General features: G+C 37.4%; 1 protein-coding gene across 1 annotated transcript in view; it reads left to right on the top strand.

Moving 5' to 3' along the window:
- LOC145672844 (uncharacterized) overlaps positions 1 to 11,849 on the top strand; it is a 174,542-nt gene extending 162,693 nt beyond the window's left edge. The window contains exon 6 of the mRNA XM_081741996.1: positions 11,064 to 11,849. Within this exon, the coding sequence (XP_081598122.1) occupies positions 11,064 to 11,086 (23 nt within the window). The 3' untranslated portion in view covers positions 11,087 to 11,849. The remainder of the gene's footprint in view (positions 1 to 11,063) is intronic.
- Positions 11,850 to 12,194: the final 345 nt, after the last annotated feature.

The following is a 12,194-nucleotide window of genomic DNA, read 5'->3' as shown; positions in this document are numbered from 1 at the left end:
GTGTAAGCATTATTTGACATTAGTGTCTTCATCTTCTACGTACCTATGATCATTTTACTGTATATTCGTGTATTGAAACTGGTGAAACAAATTTCAGTTTCAGAATGTAAAAAAAAAAAAAAAAAAAAAAAAAAAGCCAGGGTCGAGAAGCCTCACACAACTAACAGCAGAGATATATTATCTTGTAAACTATTTGTCCTTGCCTGTGAGCTTATTTGAATCTATTTTTAAGGCCTTTAGGCAACTTTGGCCCAATGGATGATGATGGGGAAATTAGTGGAATGAAGAAAGTAGTAGGATACTAGACAACTTCGAGAAAACACACACATTCGAAAAATGAAATGAAATCTTTGAGTTTTATGTCCCACGGTTATGCCGGTTAGGCTAAACGAGACAGTGATGATGAGTAATGAATGAAATGGTGGAATGAAGAAAGTGGGAGGAATAGGGAAAACCCCGAGAAAACCCACGCACACGGTGTTTGTCCACCACAAAGTTCACTTGGCGGGGCTGGGATCGAACCCGAGACCCCAAGCACCAGAGGTGAACGCTCTACCACTAAGCCACCGCGGTCCCCACACACATTCAATGTTTGTCCACCACAAAGCTCACATGGCACTAACCGAGATCGAACCGACTACCACATACACCAGAGGTGAAGGCTTCACGGTGTAGCTACCGTGACATTTCTTGTCTTGTGTGTTCTGGGTAATTCTTCTAACTTGTACCTACAACTGTATCTTGATTAGCATTGTGCAGCTTGCTACATTTTACTTTCGTTACCATGGTATGCTGCTATATTTTTACGAGACAAAACGAGACGAGACGGGACGGGACAGAACATCTCGAGACGAGACACGAGACGGGACGAGCACATTTTTCCGAGACGAGACACGAGACGAGACATGCTTTGCACGAGACGAGACGAGACAACCTGATGTCTCGTCTCGTCTCGTCTCGTGGCAACACTAGGAATGACCAAACAACAGCGATCGAAATATCGCGCAATTATTGAGTACCTCTACAAGAGAGATATGACCCCAATAATCCATCTTGATATGTGTTAATCCTTGAGGAACTGTATCACTTCTAATGCTTCGGTGAAAAATTGAGTTGCAGATTTCCAAAAGCTTCAGACAAGGGCGCCGATTTCTCTGTAAATTTGGGGGGGCCCATTCAGATGCAGAAGTCATATATGAGGATTTTTAAGACAAATTGCATTCAAACTATGTCAAATATTGTATATTCATAAGTACAATGTGGGGGCCCACATGAGCTTTGGGGGCCCGGGCCCCCGTCTCCCCTGGGATCGGCGCCCTTGGCGTCAGACGTTCATTGATGAATTTTACTCCGGTGCTCCTTCAACAATACTGTCCCACAAAACATTGATGTCATCCATGGCATGATAATCCAGAACTGAAAGCCTCTTGTGTATTATAGAAACTACGTATTGTCATTTCGTATAACAGGCTACAACACCCTCTGATGAAGTACTCATTACTCGTACTTGTGGTAGAGCATCAGGAAAATATTGGCGAGACAAGTTCCTGAATCTGGATGCTGAATGCAGTGGGCAGCGAGTTGTGTTCTTTCCAGGTATACTTTTTCTCTCTCCCTTAGGAATTGAAAATGAAATGAAATCTTTGAGATTTACGTCCCACGGTTGTGCCGGTTAGGCTAAAGGAGACGGTGATTATGAGAAATGAATGAAATGGTGGAATGAAGAAAGTGGGAGGAAACGGGAGAACCCCGAGAAAACCCACGCACACGGCCCTTAGGAATTGAAACATCGCCCTGGGCTGGAGCTAAGATATATCAAATGGTGTTCAAGTGTGAACCCAACTCATTTTAATTTCTTCCCGAACAAACTTTTCTGTAGGAAAACGTAACCGAGTGCTCGCTTATGAGCACATCATTTGTCTTTATGAAGAGGATATAAGCAGGTTTTAGTAAAAGGTATAATTCAGGATATGACTTACATCCACCATTTTGAACTGACATAAGAAAGAAAACAGGTTTGAAAGAAGAAAATACACACCTTATTTCCATTCCAAAAATTCTCATGTAGGATTGTTCGGGATAAGGTGATGGCCAGTGTAGCATTCTTATGATAGACTCTCTAGTAAATGGTGGTAAGTGACTGGAGTATACTATTGAAAACTGTGAAGACGTTTAAGTAAAAAGAAATGTGAGACCGCCTTGAAAAGCTGTCTAACAATGTTCTGATGCACGAAAACAACATAAAGTTTATAGGTGTAATAACAAACTCCGAAGAAATAAATTGTTGTCTCATTAATTCAAACCCTCAAACAATTTTTTCTAATGCAAATTCAAAGCTTGAGACAAGAGTACTTGCAGTTTATGAGAGTGTGGTAACCACAACAACTGGCTACCGAAGATCATGCCTAGAAACTGGACAGTATTAACAAAAAAGATGCGAAAATCAATAATATACATATGCGGATCAACAGGGGAAATTCGTTGTCAGCAAAAGTGCAGTCCGAATTTTTCAACAGGAAAGTGAAAATCTGCCTCTAGACCAGTGAACCAGATGACTTCATGTCAATTGAATTTGTCGAATGATACCGCGGAAGTACCTGGAACATCGGATAAATAACATCTTCAACATAAAACAGTCCTGATACAAAATCCTGAATCTATGACGGAACACTGTTTGGTGGAGACAGAAACAATTGGACACTGAGAACACTGAACTGGGAGAACCGCTTTTCTCAAAATATCGTCTTGAGAGATAAGAGCACATACGCACTTCAAAATAATTCATTCAGGATTATTTTTCTTGACTATCACTAAGTATTCAGAAATATTCCAGGCATATAACAGTTTTAAAGTTCCGTAACACCAAGTTTTAACATAAGCTGAAAAGAAAAAAAATACCAACAAAGTACCGAGTACTGCCTCTTAACCCGGTTTTCTAGATTAGCAAGATTGTCTTTAGTTGAGCGGAAAGATTTAATGTCATGCAGAAACTTACTCAAATTACAAATAAGACGCTTATTTGGTTTGCACTCGCTACTCGTTAGAACTGTAGTTCTTTGCCATTGTTTCGTCTTTCTCCGATTTTAAGATAAGAAAGAGCATTACCATACGATATCCAAATTGGAATACATTCTTTTAGGAGATGCGAGTAAGCAGCTACAATATTGCAAGCTATGAACTGCTCTAGACGATTTGCAACATATTGTAAGACATACGATGAATCCCAGAAGGAATATTGAAGTACTTACAGAGTGCAACGGGATCTTGTGTGGTGGGCACCAGTGTTGCCACAGTCCTAGCTCTGGAATGGGCTGAAAAATACTACCAAGTAGAAACAAAAAGGGCTGAATTCATTATTTTATACGAGTGTAATACGTGGCTCTATAACACGAAACTAAAATGGGTCAAGTTCTATAACACTCCTTCCTCTCTTCGAAGAGTCCAAATCAAGAAAGTGTTCTTTTTAAAAATTACTTTTTAAAATCATCCAAATAGGAGGACCCGGTGTAGAACCGTTTTCTTGTAGAATCTTTGAAACGACACATAAACTACAGACTTACTTGAGCACACGCTGGTCTTCTCCAGAATATTCAACACTTGATTCAACGTGTCTGTTTTTCTTTTTTCTTTTGCTTTTTTCTTTTGTTTCTAGATTTCAAGCTAAAATTTCCACCATGCTGTTTCTTTCTCGTCTCCTTCATGCGCGGCGCGGATGCGCCCATCTATTTCCCGGTATAGTTCGATTAATTTTCCACACAAAGTTTGTAGCGTTATGCGATGAAACGTCACAGAATTAATGTTCAACAGCATTTTTTAAGAGTCCAACACACAGTATGAGTAACGTGAGATGTAGGGAAAGTCTCACCGACACTTTTGAAAATGTGACAAATATTTGTTAAATGGTGCTGAATTGGGTAGAATTGTACCAACTTTTTCACCAAAAGGGCTGAAAATGCCAGCGTGGTACCAACGGGCCGATGAATTACAAAAAGGGTTGAATTTGGTACAATTGTACCAAGTGTGGCAACACTGGTGGGCACTGAAGAAATTGGTTCCGAACACATACATCTGTACAATTCAAGATATAATTGGTGTAGGAAAAGAGCGAAGAGCGCGTGCGGAATAACAGAATAGTTCACAGTGAAAGTTGGAATTCATCGAGGATCTAGTCTTTGCTCATATTTTTTGTAATTGTGATACACGAACTCATGAAGATTATCGAAGAGTTAGCATCTTGCAATATGCTATTTGCGTATGACATCGTGGTGATGAGTGAGACCAAGGCAGCTCTACAAGAAAAATTAGATGCCTGAAGAGGACCATTGGAGAGTAAAGAGCTTAGAATTAGTGAACCCAAGAAAGAATATTTACATTGTCTTTTCAGGAAAAAAATTAATCGAGAACACAAGAGTACAAGATGTAGAATACAATATGGTAATGGCGAGGAAATTCAAGTACTTGGGATCAATACTGTGGGAAAATACAGGAATAAAAAAAGATATAAACAACAGAATTAGAAGCGGGTGCATAAAATGGAGGGAAATACCATGAGTATTGTGTGACCGTAGGGTACCAATACACCTCAGAGGAAAAGTTTACAAAACAGCAGTGAGACATGCCATATTATACAGAGTGGAATGGAAACGACGAAGAGAGAAGAAGAGAAGTTGCATGTTGTGGAGATGAAGATGGTGCGGTAGACGAGTGGAGTGAAATCGAAGGACAAAACTAAGAAAAAATGATCCGAAGATAGTAAAGATGAAACCAGTAGTAGAAAAATTCCAAGAAACTAGCTGAAGCTGCGCTCTCTACATAGCGCATCATTCGCATATGAGCATAAATCTCCTTCTCATTCTTCACAGTATATGTACATGTCCCTTTACACACACAAGTGAAAGACGTCTTGATAAAAAAATCGGCAAGGGGTATCAAAAAGGAGATATTTTTTCGATTATTTTTTCTCAATATCTCGCACCGTTTGCAAGATTTGAGCCTACTTCCGGTTGGAGTTTCTAATTCATGTATGACCAGTGTTTTCTTTCTTCTTGCATGCAGTATGTAATAAGCAAATACATTACATATACAATATTTTATAATGTCAGTTATATATGGTGTTCATTGGACAAAACACTAAAAAAAAAAAAAAAATGTAGATTTATCTTAGACTCGAGGAATGGTTATCCTTCCTTTTTCATTATTATTTGGCCATGAAACAAACGCCTGAGACATATACAACCCCAATATACAACAATGTGGTGGTGGAATGTATAACGCATACGATATGATGCTTTTGTTTTTTAATTTCAACGCTTCCAGTGTACCCTAAAAAAATGTAATAAAGAAATGATGGCCATGTTTTTTTTTTTAATATTCAATTAAAACTGGACAATCTGCGCAAGATTTCCAATCGATCAGTGAAAACGTCATCTTTCTAGAGCCTGTAGTTTCCAAGATCTCATTGTCGAAAGGATTAACTACAAACATAGAAACGTCCAAGACATATAGTTTAAAAGAACTCGAAAGATGCAAGCACAATTCGCGTGCATTGATTTTAGAGAAGGCTTATACAAATACAAAGGCTTTGAACACTAATTTTATATCGTAAACTTTATGAAAAATATATTGTTAACTAATTTCGACTATTTAAAGTACAAATACTTAAAATGTTTTTCTCTGTTAAACTTGAAATCACACGTAACCGCAAATGAAAGATTTGAAAGCTAAAGTTATAGGTTGGAGCTCAGGCGCTTTTCATACGCCCAAATCAAAAGTGAATAGTAACTTCACATCCCAAATAAGGGGCTACGGCTAGCAAAAAACAAAGACGCTTTTCATTGTTATTGTACCATTTTAATAGATAGAAGTGGACTGAGATGGTTTGGGCATGTAAGAAAAAGACCTTTGAAGTGCGTAGCTCACTGAGTGGATGCTACAGTATAAAATTGGATGGGAAACAAGCCCAAGACCGGCCAAAGAAAAGGTCAGGAGATTGTGTTAAACATGACATATTTCATTCTGGTGTCACACTGGATATGACAGAAGATAGAAATAGGTGAAAGGCGGCGATCAGAAAAGTCGACCCCAGCTAACTGAGAAAAGAGTCCTATCAGAAGAAGAAGTGAGCGTGGACCCAGAATTAGTAATATTTTACCCATATAACTGAGTTTATTTAAATCATTTTTAAAATAAAAGCAGTGTGTGTGATCGTCGAAACATTGTGCTGGAACATTCATGGAAAGACTAAAGCTATTCTCCCAGCAAAACTGTAGACACGTCTTCACCGTAGAAACAGAGTAAGGCTAGCTTTATCAAGGGGAATGTGAGGCTACCAAAGATCATCCCTGTTAACATATTACACTCATGTCCAAAATGATTGTTGCATATCTATAACTATCTTGTTGTAAGAATATAATTTGATAATGATTTTGCAGGGTGTTTTTAGTGCTGATACTATGTGTATAATTGAGAAATGAATATTTGTGGTAAATTTAATAGGAAAAGAAATATAAATACGACAATTAGAATGTGTAAAACAAAATGTTTCTAAATGGACAACAAAGTTTTATTTTCGTTTTATTGTTCTTGTTTACTGCTCTTTTGTTATGAAATTTGCCAAACGTATGTTTTTGCCGATTATACACATACTAGCATTAAAAGAAATACCGGGCGAATTCGTTATCAAATTATATTGCTACAACAACATATTTATAAAAATGCGTTGGACATAGGTGCCGACTTTGGGGGGCAGGGCACTTTTGCCCCCCCCCCAATATTTAAAGGTGGGGTCCTCGCCCCCCCCCCCCCAATATAATCTAGTTGAGGAAGAATTACCAAAAAGGAGCAAGAATTTCAGTCGTAAATTACGTCGTGCCTTTAATTCAATATTAGGAACAGCCTTCTTATTCGATAAAAAGCACCGTTTTCAAATCGGCGTTTAACGCTTTTAGGATTTCTACTTTTTCAGGTAAATTTTAGACTTTTACTCAAACAGCTACTGCTTCCTTACTATTTATCGTAGGATCGTGGTTCTTGCCTCGTTTTTTTCAGGATAGATCATGCTTTCCTACGGTACCACTCTCTTGTCCGTATTATAAACCAGTAACAAGAAAACTGAAAAAAACATGAGTTCTTTCGAAAAAAATTCGAAACTTTGGTGCCCCTCTGTCCTGGGCCTGGGTTCATGTATAGATCTCAAAAAATTTGAGAAATATCCAAAGGTACATACAATTCCAATCTGATATCGTGAAAACTAAAGGCGTGAAACATTTTTGAAATTTGCCTTTAGAAAAAGTAAAAAGTCACGCACTTCCGTCCCCACTTGGCGCAGCCAAGTTGACCATCCGGTTCCAAAATGCATCTGTGATGTTCTTTGGCCCATCCTTGTTTTGACTAATAAAAGAACGGCTTAAATACATGTTATACAACCTAAATAAGAGCTCAAAGACAATAGTGCGCCATGTTAACAAAAGTTACCAAAAGTCCTAAAAGGGTTAATAGAGCACTGAAGCTTCAACCAACACTATGGTAACACTAATATGAGAAATGAAGATGAATGTGGTGCAGTGAAGTTACCAGAATTTGAACTTGATTTTTTTTAATGCGTTACACAAACTTGACGTAGGTCATGAATTTAGCAGCGGAGCGGATACACCAGACCGTGATGTGGAGGGAAGGGGGCTTTTATCCAGCAGTTGGTAGAAAACGGCTGAATATAATTATATATTTATTCATTGTTTGGGCCCCCCCAATATTTTCTTCAAGTCGGCGCCTATGGCTTTGGATATGAGTGTACATGGCCTTAGAATTTAAAACAAGAAAGAAACGGAAAGAGAAATATGCGTTGGAAAGGTTGCTCCGTAATAGATATAGGTACTTATTATTGTCCAAAAAGTTTTAAACATTTACCTTCCTCCTTGTGTATGTATGCATTTATGTCTGTGTTATACACTATTATTCAAATGTACGACACAAACAGGAACAAATCTAGACTTAATAGAGAGTCAATAGAGACTCAATAGAGAATAAAAGTGGATTGTATTACATTGTAACCAACTGTGCTGAAAGGTCAGAGTTCTGTTGAGTATCTTGTAACACGGTTGTCTGCTACAATGTTAACAATGGAGTATGCTACCAAAAATATGTAGGAGATTGCTCTGTGCCTTCAAGCTAGTATAAACCACTTTGAACGTTTACTGTAGCCGTTCCTATGTATATCTTTGCTATAATATATTGCAGAGTGACATTTGTATGCTCTACACATGTAGGTTTTACTGTTTCGATGAAAGCACTGAACTCGCATCAGAAGCAGAGTTGCCAACAAGTTAATACAAAAAGTAGCTAAATGGGAGCTGAAATGACTCCAATTTTGGGTGAAAAGTCGCTTAAAAAAATTATTCCTGAAATTTCGTCTTTCTTTCTCTCGTTCTCTCTCATCAAGTGTGTGATCATATACCATATATCAGATATGTGATTAATTCAAGGCATAATATATCTACGCTAGAAAAGCGTATACGTAAATCAATCATATATAACGAATAATAATTTCACTTTTAGTACAATATATATATATTTTTACTTTATGGTCAATTTCACTTCAACGAAATCAAAAATGAGTTTCGAAAAATGAACAAAAGTCTACACAGGAAAAACCTTATTTCCTATCCCCTTTTACTGAAGTTTCTACAGATAATCAGCTTGCTATCGGTTATGCATTATTTGTGTCTCTAAACGGAAGCTCTGCAAACTGAAAGACATTAAAGTTTGGAGTTGGTTCCCGTTAGAAGGCAAGAAATACCGGCAATCAAAGCGGGAATAAGGAGATAAATGCTACGTACTTTGCCAGCTCCTCAACACTTGCGCTGATTGAAATAGGCAAAAGGGAAATAAACATATATCCGAACTATTCGAGCTAATAGTACTGTCGACAGGACTATTTGTTTCGCAGCACAAAGTCTCTAGATTTGTAACTAAGTCGCCAAATTGTCATTCAAAAATCACCAAAAAAAAGTCGCTAATCGGAAAAATTATTTTTTATCGCTAACCTGGAAGTCGAATCCCCTAGATTTTGCGATTTTTCCCCCAAATTGGCAACAGTGATCAGGTCAAGATGGTGTACATCTACCTCAGGCCAAGGAGTTTGCCTCTGATGATGGGGTAATTTAAGGCTACGAGCAGTGGCGTAGGGAAGGAGGGGCCCAGAGGGGCCGCCCCTCCCAAAGAGGTCCGACAATGTACCTTGGTATTTTGATGTTTGTAATTCTTTATATATTTTTATGTTTATATATTTTTTTGTTTGTAATTTTTCTATATGTACCTATAACAGCACTTAGCCCCTCCGAACACACATCCTGGCTACTCTACTCTACGAGCAACCATTGGCATGTCCTGTAGCGGTCTTTACAACGCTGGTGGCGAGTAAAGCACATGAAGATGTAATGGTGATCTAACGAACAATATTTGAAGCTGCGCAAAATCAATTCGAGTACTTAATATACGTAAATCAATAATTTACAGTAAACCCTCTTAAATTCAACTTGTAATGGACACTTTTTCTTTTTCCAACACTTTTACAATTACGTTAAATTTTTACAAATGGTCGAAAAAGTAGAGAAAATCACCTGCAATTTCAATATAAAATTTAAATATAAAAGGGACCCTTAAATATAAAATTTTGAAATCTACAGAGTGATCACAAAGTCCAGTTACCCCTATGTATTATATAGATGTTAATGAATTGTTGTTTCGTATTGATGCAGGTGCTAAGATACATCTAAATCATGGCTAATGACTCCACTTATACCATGGAGGAACGGATCTTAATGAACACATGAGCTCGCGAACGACACCATACAGGAAAATCAATGACAAATATTCAGCATGATTTCACTGTAAGGTTTCAGAAACCTTCCCCTTCAAAACCACGGTGGGAGAAAAAAGAACTTCTTGCAACTGGTTCCATAAAAGATAAGCCCCGCTCAGGACGACCATCAATACGACTGGAACCGTGTGTGAAGGCTGCAGTGTCTGCCGGAAATTCGCTAAAGAAGTCCATTCGTGGGTGTTCCATACTCGACATTACAAAAATATATACAGAAGTATTTGCAGTTAAAGGCATTTAACGAATTGAGGGATCGTGACATAGATTGGACGTATTTCTGTCCATTTGCCTGCACCTTTGAACTGGCCACCCCGAAGTCTTGATCTGTCATTTTGCGACAATGCATTATGAGGATTCATTAAACAAAAGGTTGCTGCCACACGTTACAAGACAGTTGACGAACTTAAGGATGCTGTCCGACGTGCATTTACTGCTATCACGCCAGCAATGTCGAGGAGAATTTTACATCTTACATGGAGGATAATCATACTCTGGTTATAAAAACGATGGTGTACAGGCGTGCACTCTGGAATAAATAGTAAAGAATAGTCACACTGCCACAAAGTTGTCCTCTGCCATGATCTAACATTAATACAATGAGACCATCTATGAATACGTAGACATGCAATCACTTGTGATCACTTTGTGATCACTTTGTATATATCTTGGATAGGTTTTTCTTAACCTCTGCTTTGCCCTTTACATAAGTTCGGAGTCTTCATCCCGGCGAAATTAAAATACCGCTAATTTTACAGTAATTATGTGATATCTTCAAATAGATAAAAGATAATCGAAATGTGGAACAAGAGCGCCCTAGACAATATTATTTTCCATGAGATGCCGTTATCACGACTCACTTATCTGCTTTCGATTTCCAGCCATTTTGAAAATCGGCATTTATTTTCGCGTTTCTAAACAGCTGGAAGCGGAAAGCCGCTAGAGACTTGTGATAACGGCACCTCACGCAACATAATATTGTCTAGGGCGCTCTTGTTCCATATTTCAATTATCTTTTATCTATTTGAAGATATCACATAATTGCTGTAAAATTAGCAGTATTTTAATTTCGCCGGGATGAAGACTCTTAATTGAAATAAAGTTGCTAGTGAATAAAAGTATGGCATTATTTATCACTTAAACAATATTTATTTTAATTCTGTTTCTTTTTTTTTCTTTTTTTTTTCAGAAATGAAATTAGTACTTCAGTGAAGAAAGAAGATAACATTTTGGGTGTTACTTTCAGACATGAAGCAGATATAGAATGATGGACAATGTAACTACGAAATTAAGACAACATAATTATTAAACATGTATAGATTTCATAGTAACGGACTAGTATCAAATAAATATGAATGTTTCCATTTATTACAAGCATCGAAAAGTTTAAGTACATCCTAAACTAAAGTTTATTCAAGGAACGTTCAATACCTCATGTAAACAAATACACGTGGTGATTGTTTCATTTTATTGGTTAAAGAGCCTTGGAACATCCATGCGGCAGAAGAAAATAGTCCATTGTTAAGTAAGCTGTTTTTCAATGTCTTTGTTGCTTTTAAGGCTCATTATTAGAAATGCAGTTTCCTTACAGTTAAATAACAGAAACAACATTGTATCTAAGAACTAAATTGAATTAATGCAATAAAAGAGAATACGCATGCGTAGAAGGTGGCTTTGACCCATCTTACGCGCGAATCACAGTTTACAATATGGCCGCGTGCGGGAAGGATACAAGCATGTGCTTCTCGAAAGATGCGCTGCGATAGCCAATCATCTGATGACTGGCGGACTAATACCATTCTGCAATGTTTACATCAGGATCAGAAGGTTCGTTGAATGAACTTTAGGCTATTTCTTTTTAAGTATAATTCTTTAAACTACCAGTCTCCTTGCTCACAAATCACGAGTTACAAATATAAATTTCACAAGTCCAAGTAATGTCTATTTATGAAAATAAATTACAGAAACTTCTAAACATCGCAGTATTTTCATAGCCATTTTCTCTCGATCTAAAACTCAGCTGGTAGATGTGCAGAAATATTGTACCATTTTTCAATTTCAACTACTATATGAAATACTATTAAAGGGCCCTCTGCAATAACAAGGTAAGTAAAAAAAAAAAAAAAAAAAAAAATAGGTTTTCACTTACAAAGCTTATAAATTTAACGTGCAATGTAGTAATTAACATCCTAAATGTGTATATATGCCTATGGAGAAAAGTGATGTAGCATCCGCTCTGTGGTTTGGAGCATAAAATGGCGAATACCAAAAATGCAGAATAATATAACGGAGGTGAAAAATGAGTATTTACCTTGTTATT

This window comes from Thermobia domestica, chromosome 16 (genome assembly GCF_964235325.1).
Source record: "Thermobia domestica chromosome 16, izTheDome1.hap1.1, whole genome shotgun sequence".
In the NCBI taxonomy this organism is placed as follows: Eukaryota; Metazoa; Arthropoda; class Insecta; order Zygentoma; family Lepismatidae; genus Thermobia; species Thermobia domestica.
This window is presented reverse-complemented; position numbering and strand designations above follow the sequence as displayed.